At 41.3% G+C, this 18,427-nt stretch overlaps 1 protein-coding gene across 3 annotated transcripts in view; it reads right to left on the reverse strand.

The window, feature by feature from the left end:
- The window catches only part of ROR1 (receptor tyrosine kinase like orphan receptor 1), a 220,298-nt gene that overhangs the window by 64,152 nt on the left and 137,719 nt on the right, over nucleotides 1-18,427 (reverse strand). For 2 of the 3 annotated variants that reach the window (XM_040407575.1, XM_040407573.1), the window contains exon 2: nucleotides 12,233-12,304. The exons of the other annotated variant lie outside the window; for it this stretch is intronic. In XM_040407575.1, the coding sequence (XP_040263509.1) occupies nucleotides 12,233-12,304 (72 nt within the window). The remainder of the gene's footprint in view (nucleotides 1-12,232; nucleotides 12,305-18,427) is intronic. 3 annotated transcript variants of the gene reach the window in all.

An 18,427-nucleotide genomic window follows, 5' to 3' on the forward strand; every position in this document is an offset into this window, starting at 1 on the left:
ATATAACTACTATAATACTGCTCCTATGTACAAGAATATAACTACTATAATACTGCTCCTATGTACAAGAATATAACTACAATAATACTGCCTCATATGTACAAGAATATAACTACTATAATACTGCTCCTATGTACAAGAATATAACTACTATAATACTGCTCCTATGTACAAGAATATAACTACTATAATACTGCTCCCATGTACAAGAATATAACTACTATAATACTGCCTCCTATGTACAAGAATATAACTACTATAATACTGCTCCTATGTACAAGAATATAACTACAATAATACTGCTCCCATGTACAAGAATATAACTACTATAATACTGCCTCCTATGTACAAGAATATAACTACTATAATACTGCCTCCTATGTACAAGAATATAACTACTATAATACTGCCTCCTATGTACAAGAATATAACTACTATAATACTGCTCCTATGTACAAGAATATAACTACTATAATACTGCTCCCATGTACAAGAATATAACTACTATAATACTGCCTCCTATGTACAAGAATATAACTACTATAATACTGCTCCTATGTACAAGAATATAACTACTATAATACTGCTCCTATGTACAGGAATATAACTACTATAATACTGCTCCTATGTACAAGAATATAACTACTATAATACTGCCTCCTATGTACAAGAATATAACTACTATAATACTGCTCCTATGTACAAGAATATAACTACTATAATACTGCTCCTATGTACAAGAATATAACTACTATAATACTGCTCCCATGTACAAGAATATAACTACTATAATACTGCTCCTATGTACAAGAATATAACTACTATAATACTGCTCCTATGTACAAGAATATAACTACTATAATACTGCTCCTATGTACAGGGATATAACTACTATAATACTGCTCCTGTGTACAAGAATATAACTACTATAATACTGCTCCTATGTACAGGGATATAACTACTATAATAAGTAGTTATATTATTATATATAATATAACTACTGCAAAACTGTCTCAGACTAACTACTGCAGAATAAAGCAGATTTGTGATTAAGATGCTGGGATACTCAGAGGACAACCCCAGGAGGAGTCTTAGAAGCCATATTTGTTGTCAGCCTGGTTTCCCTGGAACTTTTGTGATAATTTTTGGTTTTATTGGAAATCCTATGTACAGTGAATACTGTAAAATTCCTTACTTCTCACGCCATATGGTGAATTTCAGGTGACACTGATTTTAGGACCATTTATTATCAATTTTAAGACACTGGGTTCTCCAGAACATTTGGTGCCAGATTAACAAACCGCCATCAATATGGGGGAACCCCTCTCCCACACTGATATACACAGATCTTCTAGGATGTAAAGTCTATTTTTCAATGCACCAGCTCCATGAATTATGGTCCCCCCAGATGTCCAGAGGGGTCTCCAGACTCAATTGATCACAAGAGAACAGTCGGAGTCTCTCACCTCCAGGACATGAGTGATCTGCTGTCACACGGGGTGCACATACATACGAGACAGGAGGGGCTCATTTATAAGCTTTCATGAATATCTATACGCCTGACTTTCAATAATAAATATCCACATTAGATCTATTCCTTTACACCCCATAATTCAGCCGCTTTGTGTTTTCGGCTGGTGGATGACATTTCCCAGGCGGGAGGAATGTAGCAGAGCTGTGTGTAAAGCCATCTCACATACAACATGCTCAGTCACTGGAAAGATGGAATACCATCCTGGAGCTGGGTGACTCCCACCTACAGTCCAGGCGCTGCCATAACTCACCAGTGCCCTGCCCGAAGTCATCAACATAGAATATTGTCCAGTTTTCTTTATTATATGCAAGTTCCTCCTTCACTTTCATGTTTTTTTATGTTGTTTGACATATTGTTTGGTTTGTAGCCTGGGTGGGATGATGGTTTGGCAGTTGGACAGTACCATACAACCCCCGAGCAAATGGTGAGACCAAGTGGTAGACCAATATCTGAACCTCCAGCTAATTGCTTCGCCTTGTCCCACTATGTGATGTCACAGCACTGGTCGATGATGTCACTAAGGAACCCATCTGTCCACCCTTCCTACAACGCTATCGTTCTGTCTATTGCCCAGATGTTCATGGCCATTTCCAGTTGAAGTCTCCTGCAGACACCTTTGGTGGCCAAACTATGGTGCACTGCAACACATGCGTACAGTAGGGAGTGTGCAAAGTTAAGGCTATGCGTAAAACCATAAAAAAAAAAATGCAATATTGTATTTTAATGTATGGCTCCATCATTGTATATCACTTTAGTTTATTAGCATGTGTCCTTCTGCAACTTTCGCTTTTTTTTTTTTCATTTTAGCCATGAATTTATATAATTTGATACAACTGTAACATAAAAAAAAACTAAATAACCCAAAATATTATTGTCAGTGTGCGCAAGACTGATCCTTTAGTCTAGAAACACAATGGTGTGGATGTTTTGGAGACACCATAGAGATGACCATTGTAATGCAATAGCCTAATCGCCCGGTGGTCCCGAAGATACAGCCTTAGCCTGGACCCTCAGCTATTGGAATTTTACTGAAATCATATGTTCATATAGTTTTAAACATAATGCGACATCACTCTGCAAACAAATAAAGTAAAGTGTGTTTTTTTCTTCGTGTTTCTAGCCATGGCAGCGTGCATCTGCGCATTGGGATGTGCTGACGGACCCCCTTTTTTTGCACTTTGTACTGGAGGTGTGGCTGACTCCAGTTAGTCTTGCACCCCTGACCGGCCTGTCTGCCCCACTGGCTGATTTTAATCCGTGTAAGGCCTCCTGCACACGAACATGTGCACCCTGTGCCCGTGCTGCATGAACACCGACCGTGGGGCAGCCGCAGCGGATCGCGGACCCATTCACTTTAATGGGTCCGCGATCCGCCCGTTCTGCAAAAAGATAGGACATGTTCTATCTTTTTTGCGGAACGGAAGTACGGGACGAAACCCCACGGAAGTACGCTGCCAAAATCCCGACTACGTCAAAGTGAGGAAGCCGGCATCAGGAGAGCGGCCTTCACTCACTGCGCCTGCGCCGAATACAGAAGTGAACGGCGCAGGCGCGGGATTTCGGCAGCGATGCAGGGAACAGTGACATCAATCAAGAGGAGCGGGGCGGGCAGAACCGGGGACCTGGGCGGGATAAAGGGTGAGTGGACGGAGCCTCTAGGTGCTGATCTTACGCCCTAGAGGCTCATTAGCATATTTAAAAAGTGCAGGGACAAATGTCAGAAACTTACTGTTATGTAGCGCATCGCTACTGTCAGTCAGCTACATAACAGTATTTCTGGTGGTAGAAACCCTTGATTGTCACATTGGCTCATAATTGTACAGATAGGCATTCTGTGTGTATATATTATATGCTGACTGGCATATATATAGTTAATATATAGTAATAAGAGGCTCTCTAAAGAAAGGGATCTATAAAATGTCAAACTGGTTTTTCCTTAAAAGTCCCTACTTGTTAGAAGGGTCTAATGACAACAAGCTGATCACAAATTGTCCTCCTCCCGGAACCTCCAACAATCAGATGTCATTTGTAACGTGTTCAGTTTTCCTGCAGCGCCTCCACGGGAGAAAGGAAGCATTACACATGTCCATTCAAATCAGCAGGATGTTATGTCTGTGTCTTCCAGAAGGAGAGATGCTCATTGAGATGAGGAACCAGAACAGAGGACCCCCCTCTACTGATCCCCAAATAGTGTGTGCCTGGCATCCAGCTGAAAAGGACTGGGAGGGGTGTTACAAAAAAGTCCTGTCTGCTGCAGAAGACATGATATGATTGGACATAGAGATGCAAATGGTAAACTATGACCTCTTTATGGACACAATTATTTATTCTTTACACCAGTGCACACCCACAATGGGTTAACGCTGGAGCGTGTAGCAGCATAAACAGTTGTCACCCATGTTACATGCTCCACATTGCCGTATACAGGAAACATTACTCATCGATTTCTGCCATAACTAATGCAGGACGTTTTATTTAGCCGATCCTATTCTTAATATGTTCCAAAATCTCCGTTCTGTTAAGAAAATGTTTAGTTTTTTTTTACTTGGAGAGCGCGTCGGAGCCCGTGCGTTTCGTATCTGTGTACAGTATATGTTATGTGAATTATGAGGCTGAATTATGATGTGTTTTGTGGGAGCTTTGCAGATATTGGTGAACGTTCCCAAGTTTATAACTGCTGACTACCCCATTGTTATCCTTTATGTATACAGATAGTGCTGACAGAGTCCGCCGCCGCCGCGCTGGACTGGAGCGGCCCCTGCAACAGCAAAGCATGCAATCTAATGGTCATGTCTGCGCAAATTAGACTCAGCTGCTGTGGAATACACAAAGGGGAAGGAGGGCAAAAAGCAAAAATAGAAAGGAGGTCCCCTCCTGTCACCTCCACCACCCCACCTACAGCTAGAAGGACCTGCTGCATGTTTTCTGCAGCCTCTCTGAAGGAGAGAATGATGGTGCGGCCCTAGAACCGGTTCCTCTCTCATTTGCTAATGTTCCTGTGGGGAGAAGTAGCATCAGCTGCACTTCCCCCCATCTATATGCTCCTCGGGGGTGTATCTATAGGAGGTGCAGAGGACGCAGTCACACCTGCTCACCAGTCCCTGAGGAGGGTCATAAATGGCTGCAATGTTACAGGTCTTGCATTGAGGAGGACCAGGTTCTTCAAGTTAATCCTTTGGGCCCCATAGATACATATGGCCATGTTCAACTGGGTAATACCCTGATCCTGCCCAAAGGATTAAGTTGTGGGGTGCAGTTGGAATGTGTCAGAGGAAGGGATAAGGCCAAGTAGGACCTATGGAAAACCAACATGAACATGGGGAGAGCAAGCAGTGGTGTGATGGGGTCTGATGAAAAGGGGTCCACTCACTTAATATTTATCTGCAATGAACATGGAAAGATTGGCCGAATTCCACCTGTACTATGAGGTCCCAGGGTGGTGACCCAGATGGGCCCAATTCTACACAGCTTGAAACTCCTGTGCCCCCTAACAGTTACCGGACCCTTATAGTCCTCCAAGGTGCAAAAAGCCTTTAGGCCCCAACAAACGTGACTGTAACCTCGGCTCTACACCCCCCATAACCGACCCACTGGTCCCATTATGACTTTTTATGGATTGGAGTGAAAGAAAGTAAATCCATATGAACACCTCCTTTCAGTAGTCATGGGAGAATTAGGAAACAAGAGCAAAAGTTTAGCAAACGAATTAGGACCGGAATGAAATCTAAAACAAATGTAAGACACAATATTAAATGACCAATTAGCAGATACCGCGTCAAAAAGGAAACTGCGCCAGTTGACATAGTGGTCATGTGATATGCTCCCCATAGAGGGCCGACCTTAGGGCCTGTATGGGCCCCAGTAGCCGTCCCTCTCCCAACCTTAAATTAGACTTGACGCGTCCTAAAACTTCGAGGGACTGTCCTTTTAAGAAATGGAATACATTGTTACAATGCCCGATCCATCTTAAAGGGCCATTACTCCTATTCTTTTGGGATATGGGGCATGTGTTTTCCACATTCTCTAGACTGTTATTTCTCCTTATCTCTCGCAGACAGGCAGAGGAGCCCCCGAGGGGCATTGGGGAGCGAGTGTAATAATTTATCCCCCACTACCATGTATCAGAAGTCGGACTCTGGGAATTCCTGACATGCACACAGAGACAAACTTTTCCGATTATCTAGCAGTCAGCACATACCCAATCAGAGTCATGAGAGGCCTGATGAAACAAAGGCTAATGTGATATCTGTCTAACACGATTAGGTTGTATAAGGTTATGCTTCCCCCCCACCCCCCTTTCTTTAATAAATGTTTGCAATCGGGTATTATTGCAAAACTCCTCTGGAGCGGCTGGAGATGGACCCCATCTGGATGTGCAGCTGTACAGACCATCTGGGTCTTCTTATGAAATGATAACACAAATATTAACAGAAGGTTAAACGATCTATTACGTGGTGTGTTTTGCAGGGAAGAAGCATTTGAAGGGCAGTTCCATCCAGAGACAAAATACTGAGTCCGATCAGCAGCACTTATCTATAGATGGGTCTTTAAAAGGGTTGTCTAATTTAGGGAATATTGAGTTGACCAGAGCATCTACAAAGAGTGTCTCAGTACAAACCATGCATCACACATAAAGCCCATTGACTTTAATGGGAACTGTGTAATTCCTCATTTGTCCTGTAGTGGCGCTGCGGGGAAAATGACTACTTACAGCTGGGTTCTTTTGCGGATCTCAGCCGATTGCTAGGGTTCCCTTGGTTGGGAGATTCAAAAAGCAATTGACCAAAACAGACAATCCCTTTAAGGGCATTCTGATCATCCCATAATGTACATACTTTTTCAGTCCTATAGGTAGTATTATAGCTACTAGTGGCGGAATGTGGTACTGCAAGACAAATGCAAATGAAAATAAGAAGGCATTATTCCTTAGTACCTAGAACGGAGCATTAAAAGGGACTGTCCCCAGATTTACCCTTATCTCCTTTTCACAGAATGGCTATAAGAACATTATCGCGGGGGTCTGATAATGTATGAGTTGAGCATACACGCTGGCGCTCCATTCCTCTCCATGGGACTGCAGGAGATAGCCATGCCCTGTACTTAGCCATCTCCAGCAGTCCCATAGAGATAAATGGAGCGGCAGTGCGCATGCTCCATGGCGCCTCCATTCATAAGACCCTCGTTCCCAGCAGAGGGAACAAATCAGAGATTTGTCACAAATGTAATTTTTTTATTATGTGGAAGAAAATTATACAAAAGAAAACTTTAAAAAAAAGTAGCGCTCCCTGACTTTACCTAACTTTTATGTCAGCACTTCATAAATATGGCGCCCATTACGACGCCTGTATTTCTGAATGTACTTTTTGCAAAAATAAATCTTCCGCTCACACAGCGTATTATAAAAGTAGCTGCCTGCAGTCACCACAAGGGGGAGCTCAGTGCAAAAGAATGTATACAGTTACCATTGAAATGAATGGAAGTTGTACAAATCTCTTTTCGTTATGCTCCCTCTAGTACAGACTTCAGGAAAATGCCAATTGCTTTATGTCGGGACCAAAAGAAGGAGTTCAGCGCTGGTCCCCAGGCCACAGAGCAAGAGCAGTCTCTTGGTCTTCCTTCATAGAAGGTAGGGCACTGTATAGATCTAAGAGTTAATGATGATAAAATTCTGCCACCACTAGGGGGAGCTTAGGAACTTACTAAATAGTGTGTACGCCAGGGATGCCCAACCTGCGGCCCTTCGGCTGTTGCAAAACTACAATTCCCAGCATGCCTGGACAGCCTACACCTATAAGGGCATGCCGGGAGTTGTAGTTTTGCAACAGGTTGAGCATCCCCGTGTACACATTGAACTGAACAATAGCACAGTATGCAGACAGCTCCCTCTAGTGGCAACAGCAGGCAGCCAAAATTGTATCATGTCTGTGCAGGGACTTTGGAGCTCTGTAACAGTAAGTAAGACTGGGATTCAACTGCGATAAAAAGAAACCAATATACCATAATATGTTATATTGTATGTGAGTTTGGGTCAATTGCATTTAAACCATAAACTAAATGAAGACTATAAACAACTTGCAAAATTGACACCTATTGCATATATATGTATACATGTCACGGGCAGAACAAGATCTTAAATGTCTGCGTGCTGTGGATCAGGGGATACTTAGGCTCTATTAGCGCTGGGCATTATGGAATGGAGAGAATTTAATGGCAAAAAGTTCAAAAACGCCAACTATTCTGACACTAAGACATATGGCTTTCATTGACTTCGGCTTCCATTAGCCTAAAGTTTACCTGCTAAGCGTCTGGCTAACAGCAGTGTCATATGACTTCAAGCAGAAAGGTATAATGGGACAAGTCTCTTGACCTCTTCATCACTTAACGTCTCCGAAGAACAAAAAAAAAAAAAAAAGTGTTTGGCGAGCCCGGCAGGCATTATTAATATAATGTGTTTAATTAGTTATTTACGACCGCACAGTTTGAGATGAATGGATCCCAGGAGAATTACATTTCACTCGGGGTCTCCAGTCCTGGAAAACATGTGATTTGCGATACAGTATTGTGCGCCCTATAAATATTCATAGACCGGTAGTAAAAAAATAAATAAATTATCATATAAAATGCTGTTTCCTCGACTCCTATGGAAAAGAAAACAAAAGGAGTAAATGTTCTGCATCTACAATAATGTTTAAATAAACTGCTGGTAATTTAGTGCTCGGGGCCCCGGGGGGGCCGGGGGGGGGGGGGGGGGTCGCACGCAGGCCTCGCTGGGAGTGATTTAGTAAATGGCTGAGGATGACTGGGGGAGGGGGAATAAAAAGGTTAATTGGGCGTTCAAGCCTCTGTTTGTGTTCCAGTTTATTGGATAGAAGTCATTTATTAACACAAGATTTAAAGTGATGGATAAAAAGTTCAAAAGTTTGGAAAGAAACAGAATCACTGCTGGAGCGATCCAGATTATATGGATTAAAGGGGAGGCCATCTAATGGGAATGTCAGAATTTACCCCCCCGATGGCGGATGTTGGGGCAAAGAAGGTTCGGCCTGTTGGATTTCAACATGCCCAATGGGACTCAATTCTTCGGAGCGCCTTATTTGCATTTCATCGTAGCCAGAAGTCCCACATTTTTCAGGGATGGTCCCTAATTTTTCGAGACCGTCCAGACAAATGGGCCATTTGTGGGCGGTGCTTTGTGGGGTTGGTTGTTCCTCTGGGCGGGGATTATTAAATGTCCCAAATTTACTGACTACCATGTGACCATTTTGTTGCAGCCATTTTAATCTTGACTTGAAGACTGAACAGAAGAACTAACCTAAAGAAAACCCGTGCGGTGATAGAGCCCCTTTAAATCAAATTCAAAGGGATTTTAAGAAAATCTCAGAGATAGTCTTGTAATATAGAACATGATGGGGGTCATTTATTAAGACCAGCATTATACACCCTGTCTTAAAAAAAATCTCTGCGTTTGGCGTTGGTGGATCCACCGAAGTTATGAAGAGGCACCGGCATCCGCCGCCAGTCTACATGTAGGACGGCTTCCTCGCTGTCTTACATATAGATCATTTTCTACACTTAAAACAGGCGTAGAAAATGATAAATGAGACGGTCCTCCTGGCCCGTCCCCACCCACGCCAAGCCCACTTTTTTTTAGACATGACGCGAGCAGGGAAAATTCGCAGATAGCGGCGCCTCAATCTGCGATGGATATACTCCAGAAAACTGTCGTATATCTGATAGTAAATGACCCCCGATATTTCTACACACTGTGAAGCAGGAGGCGGAACATGAAACACGTCTTTTCTCCTGTTATAATTAATACGTTTTCTCCCGCGGATATTATTACATCACAGTGCGACGTCCAATTTCCACCTGTCAATCAAAGGCAGGGAAATTGCTCCACCTGTACCTGACGTGTGTCAGGGAGTCGTGACCCGCTCTCACTATCGGATTAGGTCACTTCCACATGTGGCGGATTTATGAGGCAATAAGAAGCCAGTCTTTGGAGGGAAAGTTGACTCGCCGGGTCGGCCGTGGCGGCAAATTCAAGAACAATGGCCTGTATTCAGTGCGGATCCCGGCTGCTCATTGTACTGCAGGGACATCCCGAGCCCAAAGGTCACTCATATCTGCAGAACCAACAGTAAGTTTTAAGATGCCCTATAGATTAGTTACAGGCCGAAGCCTGAGGCTGCACTACTGAGAGATTTTGAGGCCACCAGGCCCGCTTCCCATTAATATCAAGTATAGAAACACACATCACACGCAGCTTTCATCTCTTAGGGCAGAGGTTCAGCAACCTCCGGCACTCCAGCTGTTGTGAGACTACAACTCCCAGCATGAACATTTGCTCTGCTGTTCTCAAAACTTCCATAGAAGAGAATCGAGCACACTGGGAGTTGTAGTTTCCTAACAGCTGGAGCGCCAGAGGCTGCTGGACCCTGTCTTAGGGGGGTTCACATCACGTTTCTGTCATACGTTCAAGGGGCTGTTCACATCTCATTTTCGTTGTACTTCAAGCGGATACATTTGCAGAAAAAAAACGTATAGAAACGTATTAGGCTACTTTCACACTAGCGTTTTAGTTTTCCGGTATTAAGTTCCTTCATAGGGGGCTCAATACCGGAAAAAAACGCTTCCGTTTTGTCCCCATTCATTGTCAATAAGGACAAAACTGAACTGAACAGAACGGAGCGCTCCAAAATGAATTCCATTCCGTTTAGTTGCGTTCCCAGACCGGAGAGCAAACCGCAACATGGGGTTGGGACGGATCCGTTTTCTTTGACACAATCTGCCACAATAGAAAACGTACCCATGTTTGACTTGACTAGTACCCAAAAGCATACCACGCTTTTCTATGGTGCACAAAATCGTATACGTTTTTTGTTTAAAAAACCCCCAGACACAAACGTATTGAAACGTTCGCACATCCATCAAATGTATACCTAAAAAAATTGCATCCGTTTGTGTTACTGTATAGCTAAACATATCCGCTTGACGTACAGCAAACACTAGATGCGAACAGCCCCTGAAATATATTTAAGGGGTTGTCCGCGTGCAGAGCTGAACCCAGACGCAGCCCCTCTGAGTGGAGCATCGGAGCAGGTTTCCTCGCCCTGTTTGTTTGCCTTTCGACACTGCTAGGTGGAGGCTTCCGCCTAGCAGTGTTGCCGATGACGTCACCGGCACCGATGGGTGGGCTTTAGTGCTGGCCTGGCCATTTTACAGGCTAGGGCAGCGCTAAAGCCCGCCCATTAGTGCCGGTGATGTCACCGGGCTCACTGCTAGGAGAAAGCCTCTGCCTAGTTTACCCATGGAGAGCCCCGATACGTCACCGGATCTCCAGAGAAGGCCATTTCGGTGAAGGGCAAAGGGGAGCATCGGATGCTGCTATGCTTATATCGGAGGGGCTGAGTTGGGGAAGAAGGGGATATGTCTGGGTTCAGCTCTGACAGATGCCACAGACCAATGTCATACAGCGGGATCTGTCACCCTAGAGTTTCATTGTGGAAAAAAACTAAAACTTATATGTTAATGTAGACATTTTTTTGCTGGACTTTGCAGGAAGGATAGTGTACCACGTTTTTCTATCCTGCACGTTGTACCACGTTTTTCTATCCTGCAGAGTCTTGCAAAAACAATATAAATAAGTATACATTAATGTACACGTTTCTTTTCACCATGGCACTCTGTGGTGACGGACGCCACATCAGTCTGAGGTATCCGTCAACATATACGGTAACCCACTGCGGTATCGTGCAGCCACACCAGCCACAGTGGGCTCTAAATAATAAGGACACACTGTTTAGGCGGTCTGCTTCGGTAATGGCTGTGTGGCACCCCCAAAACCGCACGGTTATTGACAATGCAGCCCGACTAAACAGTGCGGCCCTAATTAGTTGTGTGGCTGGTCGCAACTGCAGCGCGCCCGTGCCGTGTGGTCGCACCCTCAGACAGTTTTTATAAATTTTCAGTACCCCAGAGCATGCGACCAATGTAATCTCAAGGGGGACTCCGGGACTTCAGATTTCTTGATCGCTGGGGGTCTCAAGGACCCGATTAGTGTTGACAATGAAATGTGTATCTTGCACCCAGGACCACCCGCTTTGGGGTTAGTTTGCACAAACACTGCCCCCTTGTGGTCAGCCCTGCCTGTTTCTTCACACTGCTGTCAACTATGGTCCCCATCACATGCAGCCCAGTCCTCTTTACCATCATCCCAGAGTAGACCGGCCTTCCACTCCATCAGCACACTCCTCTCCTGAAAAGCTCTGTGCTGCTGTGCAAATCTGAAGCTCATTCATTAGCAAGAACGATCTGGTAACTAGAGGTGTGAACAAAGGCTTGTCTGCCCCTAAGAAGAACATGAGGCAGATCGACCGTAAGCACCGAGGCTCCACTGGGGGGGGGACGCAAATTACCAAGCAGGTGATGACTGCGCAGCCGGCGGTTCATAAGTAATTACTTCAATTATAAATGTGCCCCAGCGACAACCCGCCCAATGGTACCAGTGATCTCCGTAACACAGTGCAGGCCTCGCGAGGTACGAGACATCTTGAAACATTTTCACCATGTGGAACATTTTATAAAAAGGAAAAAAATAATTCCCGTCAAATCACCAAAGATATTACTACTTAGATGTCAGAGCGATTACGAGATGAAGACAGCCGCCTGCGGATGGGGCCGGCTGATGGGACGCACCTTTGTCGAGGTCACTTGAAGCGCTCCACGGTGAGGTAGGCCGTAAATCAGCGTCAACTGTCAGCTCGGTTCCTGTTCGGGACAAAACAAGACATATTTAATATGCATCAATTTATGAGCTGCCACCAAGTCTGAATATACGAGGCCGCGGAAATCTCTAGGAGAAATGGCTGACGTGCTCTAGAGTTACCGGCAACTAATGAGATGTAAGTGACTCCAGAGATAGCGAGAGCGAACGCGGAGTCAAAGGGTCACATACAGAAGGGGCTACATATAACGGGTCAATATAAAGGGAAAAGGGTCACATACAGAAGGGGCTACATATAAAGGGTCAATATAAAGGGAAAAGGATCACATACAGAAGGGGCTACATATAAAGGGTCAATATAAAGGGGAAAGGGTCACATACAGAAGGGGCTACATATAACGGGTCAATATAAAGGGGAAAGGATCACATACAGAAGGGGCTACATATAAAGGGTCAATATAAAGGGTCAATATAAAGCGAAAAGGGTCACATACAGAAGGGGCTACATATAAAGGGTCAATATAAAGGGGAAAGGGTCACATACAGAGAGGGCGATATGTAAAGGGTGAATATAAAAGGGAAAAGAGTCAGACCCAAAAGGTCACATTGTATGAAGAGCGATATCTAAAGCGTCATATAGAAAGGGCCACATATAAAGGGAGGCTTCCGCCCATCAGTGTATTCGGTGACGTTACCTGCTCTGATGGGCAGTCTTTAGCACAGCCCTAACCATTTTACAGGCTAGGTCTTCACTAAAGCCCGACCATCAGTGCCGATGACGTCACCGGGCTCACTGCTGGGTCGAAGCCTACGCCTGGCAGTCCCCATGGAGAGCCCGCTACGTCACCGGATCTCCAAAAAATGCCTTTGCCTTGCGCAATTCAGAGCATCAGAGCATTTCATATCAGGGGGGCTGTTGGGGTGAAAATGGGGATATGTCCAAGACAATTCCTTTAAGAGCACGGCAGCCATGTTTAATCCTGTACAAACCCTCTTCTCCCACCTTACAGAATTTGCCATGAGTCATCCCTCACTACAACCACAATCATCCTTCTCCCAAAATATTCAAGGAATTTCTTCTAAAAGGATAATATTTAATGTTCTGTAACATTGAGGCATTGACTCTGGATGGATCCTGAGAGCAAACGACTGAGAGGAAAATCATCACCTACAATTAACACAGATATGTCCATCAATGATGCTACAAATGAGCAACGCCTAAGAGGACATATAGTAACCAGATCACCTTCCCGAGAAAGAGAATAATAATAGGAGCAGTATTATAGTAGTTATATTCTTGTACATAGGAGCAGTATTATAGTAGTTATATTCTTGTACATAGGAGCAGTATTATAGTAGTTATATTCTTGTACATAGGAGCAGTATTATAGTAGTTATATTCTTGTACATAGGAGGCAGTATTATAGTAGTTATATTCTTGTACATAGGAGGCAGTATTATAGTAGTTATATTCTTGTACATAGGAGCAGTATTATAGTAGTTATATTCTTGTACATAGGAGGCAGTATTATAGTAGTTATATTCTTGTACATAGGAGGCAGTATTATAGTAGTTATATTCTTGTATATAGGAGCAGTATTATAGTAGTTATATTCTTGTACATATATCCTTGTACATAGGAGCAGTATTATAGTAGTTATGTTCTTGTACATAGGAGCAGTATTATAGTAGTTATATTCTTGTACATAGGAGGCAGTATTATAGTAGTTATATTCTTGTACAAAGGAGCAGTATTATAGTAGTTATATTCTGGTACATAGGAGGCAGTATTATAGTAGTTATATTCTTGTACATAGGAGCAGTATTATAGTAGTTATATTCTGGTACATAGGAGCAGTATTATAGTAGTTATATTCTTGTACATAGGAGGCAGTATTATAGTAGTTATATTCTTGTACATAGGAGCAGTATTATAGTAGTTACATTCTGGTACATAGGAGGCAGTATTATAATCTTGTACATAGGAGGCAGTATTATAGTAGTTATATTCCTGTACATAGGAGCAGTATTATAGTAGTTATATTCTTGTACATAGAAGCAGTATTATAGTAGTTATATTCTTGTACATAGGAGCAGTATTATAGTAGTTATATTCTTGTACATAGGAGGCAGTATTATAATCTTGTACATAGGAGGCAGTATTATAGTAGTTATATTCTTGTACATAGGAGGCAGTATTATAATCTTGTACATAGGAGGCAGTATTATAGTAGTTATATTCCTGTACATAGGAGCAGTATTATAGTAGTTATATTCTTGTACATAGAAGCAGTATTATAGTAGTTATATTCCTGTACATAGGAGGCAGTATTATAGTAGTTATATTCCTGTACATAGGAGCAGTATTATAGTAGTTATATTCTTGTACATAGAAGCAGTATTATAGTAGTTATATTCTTGTACATAGGAGGCAGTATTATAATCTTGTACATAGGAGGCAGTATTATAGTAGTTATATTCTTGTACATAGGAGGCAGTATTATAATCTTGTACATAGGAGGCAGTATTATAGTAGTTATATTCCTGTACATAGGAGCAGTATTATAGTAGTAATATTCTTGTACATAGAAGCAGTATTATAGTAGTTATATTCTTGTACATAGGAGCGGTATTATAGTAGTTATATTCTTGTACATAGGAGCAGTATTATAGTAGTTATATTCTTGTACATAGGAGCAGTATTATAGTAGTTATATTCTTGTACATAGGAGCAGTATTATAGTAGTTATATCCTTGTACATAGGAGCAGTATTATAGTAGTTATATTCTTGTACATAGGAGCAGTATTATAGTAGTTATATTCTGGTACATAGGAGGCAGTATTATAGTAGTTATATTCTTGTACATAGGAGCAGTATTATAGTAGTTATATTCTGGTACATAGGAGCAGTATTATAGTAGTTATATTCTTGTACATAGGAGGCAGTATTATAGTAGTTATATTCTTGTACAAAGGAGCAGTATTATAGTAGTTATATTCTGGTACATAGGAGGCAGTATTATAATCTTGTACATAGGAGGCAGTATTATAGTAGTTATATTCCTGTACATAGGAGCAGTATTATAGTAGTTATATTCTTGTACATAGAAGCAGTATTATAGTAGTTATATTCTTGTACATAGGAGCAGTATTATAGTAGTTATATTCTTGTACATAGGAGGCAGTATTATAATCTTGTACATAGGAGGCAGTATTATAGTAGTTATATTCTTGTACATAGGAGGCAGTATTATAATCTTGTACATAGGAGGCAGTATTATAGTAGTTATATTCCTGTACATAGGAGCAGTTTTATAGTAGTTATATTCTTGTACATAGAAGCAGTATTATAGTAGTTATATTCCTGTACATAGGAGGCAGTATTATAGTAGTTATATTCCTGTACATAGGAGCAGTATTATAGTAGTTATATTCTTGTACATAGAAGCAGTATTATAGTAGTTATATTCTTGTACATAGGAGCGGTATTATAGTAGTTATATTCTTGTACATAGGAGGCAGTATTATAGTAGTTATATTCTTGTACATAGGAGCAGTATTATAGTAGTTATATTCTTGTACACAGGAGCAGTATTATAGTAGTTATATTCTTGTACATAGGAGCAGTATTATAATAGTTATATTCTTGGACATAGGAGCAGTATTATAGTAGTTATATTCTTGTACATAGGAGGCAGTATTATAGTAGTTATATTCTTGTACATAGGAGCAGTATTATAGTAGTTATATTCTTGTACATAGAAGCAGTATTATAGTAGTTATATTCCTGTACATAGGAGGCAGTATTATAGTAGTTATATTCCTGTACATAGGAGCAGTATTATAGTAGTTATATTCTTGTACATAGAAGCAGTATTATAGTAGTTATATTCTTGTACATAGGAGGCAGTATTATAATCTTGTACATAGGGAGCAGTATTATAGTAGTTATATTCTTGTACATAGGAGCAGTATTACAGTAGTTATATTCTTGTACATAGGAGCAGTATTATAGTAGTTATATTCTTGTACATAGGAGGCAGTATTATAATCTTGTACATAGGAGGCAGTATTATAGTAGTTATATTCTTGTACATAGGAGGCAGTATTATAATCTTGTACATAGCAGGCAGTATTATAGTAGTTATATTCTTGTACATAGGAGGCAGTATTATAATCTTGTACATAGGAGGCAGTATTATAGTAGTTATATTCCTGTACATAGGAGCAGTATTATAGTAGTTATATTCTTGTACATAGGAGCGGTATTATAGTAGTTATATTCTTGTACATAGGAGGCAGTATTATAGTAGTTATATTTTTGTACATGGGAGGCAGTATTATAGTAGGTATATTCTTGTACATAGGAGCAGTATTATAGTAGTTATATTCTTGTACATAGGAGGCAGTATTATAGTAGTTATATTCCTGTACATAGGAGCAGTATTATAGTAGTTATATTCTTGTACATAGAAGCAGTATTATAGTAGTTATATTCTTGTACATAGGAGCGGTATTATAGTAGTTATATTCTTGTACATAGGAGGCAGTATTATAGTAGTTATATTCTTGTACATAGGAGCAGTATTATAGTAGTTATATTCTTGTACACAGGAGCAGTATTATAGTAGTTATATTCTTGTACACAGGAGCAGTATTATAGTAGTTATATTCTAGTACATAGGAGCAGTATTATAGTAGTTATATTCTTGTACATAGGAGCAGTATTATAGTAGTTATATTCTTGTACATAGGAGCAGTATTATAATAGTTATATTCTTGGACATAGGAGCAGTATTATAGTAGTTATATTCTTGTACATAGGAGGCAGTATTATAGTAGTTATATTCTTGTACATAGGAGCAGTATTATAGTAGTTATATTCTTGCACATAGGAGCAGTATTATAGTAGTTATATTCTTGTACATAGGAGCAGTATTATAGTAGTTATATTCTTGTACATAGGAGCAGTATTATAGTAGTTATATTCTTGTACATAGGAGCAGTATTATAGTAGTTATATTCTTGGACATAGGAGCAGTATTAAAGCAGTTACTAACTGCCTATTTACTAATCCTATAGATGGTGTAAGCTTAGACCGGTATGAGATTTATCACAGTGGCTCAGGCTGGATGGTGAATGTGGTGCAGGGATAGACCTACATGTCAATTGCACCCCTCTCAGATAGAAATGTGGAGCCTGATCCCCGCTTTCTTTGAACTTTTGAGGTCCCGGAGAAAGAATCCTCACCAATCATATTTTAATGGAAGTTCTTCAACTTCCCCCGCCTTTCACATTATTGGTACAATGTTTTTACAGGTCAAACAGGATGAAACTCCATTACATAAACATGAATACTATATAAATAACCAAATGTTCTTCACGTGCCCCCAAAAAAACTAAAGCACAGAGTTTCCCTTCTCTTCTCTACCACCATGCTGCATATTTTCTGTATCGGAGCAGACAGTGTTCCCTACTGACATTCTTCCACCCCGATCTTATCTTCCTGCGGCTTCATCTCACCGAGACGTTACAGTTTGATCTGAGCTTCTATTGTGTGGAGTTTTTTTATAAGACATAAATTATTAAAATATAGCGGACCACCCTGGAGACGATGAGAGATGGGCCTCGCTCAAGCACTTTTAATATAACTGTAATGTGTCATTTGTATCCATCAATGCTATGGGATGTGGCGTCTGATCCTGCAACACTGGATCCTCTGCTATCAAGGCATGCTGAGAGTTGTAGTTTGAAAGTAGTGGTTTCTAACCTGTGGTTCTCCAGCTGTTGCAAAACTGCAGCCCCCTTCATGTCCCAATAGCCTGCGGAGGTGTAGTTTTGCAACAGCTGGAGAGTCACGGGTCTAGGAACGTTGGTGTAGGACATACAATGATATATGGTGGAGTAGGTAAGTATATCTAATAGGAATCCTCTTACAGAAATGTAGGTGATTGACGACTTTTGACTTAGTTCTTGTACCAACACGAGGATCAGAAGGCACTTGTACCGAAGTCAGATTTTTTATAATTATTTGAAATTATAAGCAACTGGTTTTATAGGAAAGTTTCTAGGTAAGTTGGGTGACAGCTCGGGTGGACACCCAGTTTCCCAAATTCCTAAATGTCAAGTCGGCCTAATTTTGCAGTACCTGGGTGTCCCCATCACC

Source organism: Bufo bufo, chromosome 9 (genome assembly GCF_905171765.1).
Source record: "Bufo bufo chromosome 9, aBufBuf1.1, whole genome shotgun sequence".
Classification (NCBI taxonomy): Eukaryota; Metazoa; Chordata; class Amphibia; order Anura; family Bufonidae; genus Bufo; species Bufo bufo.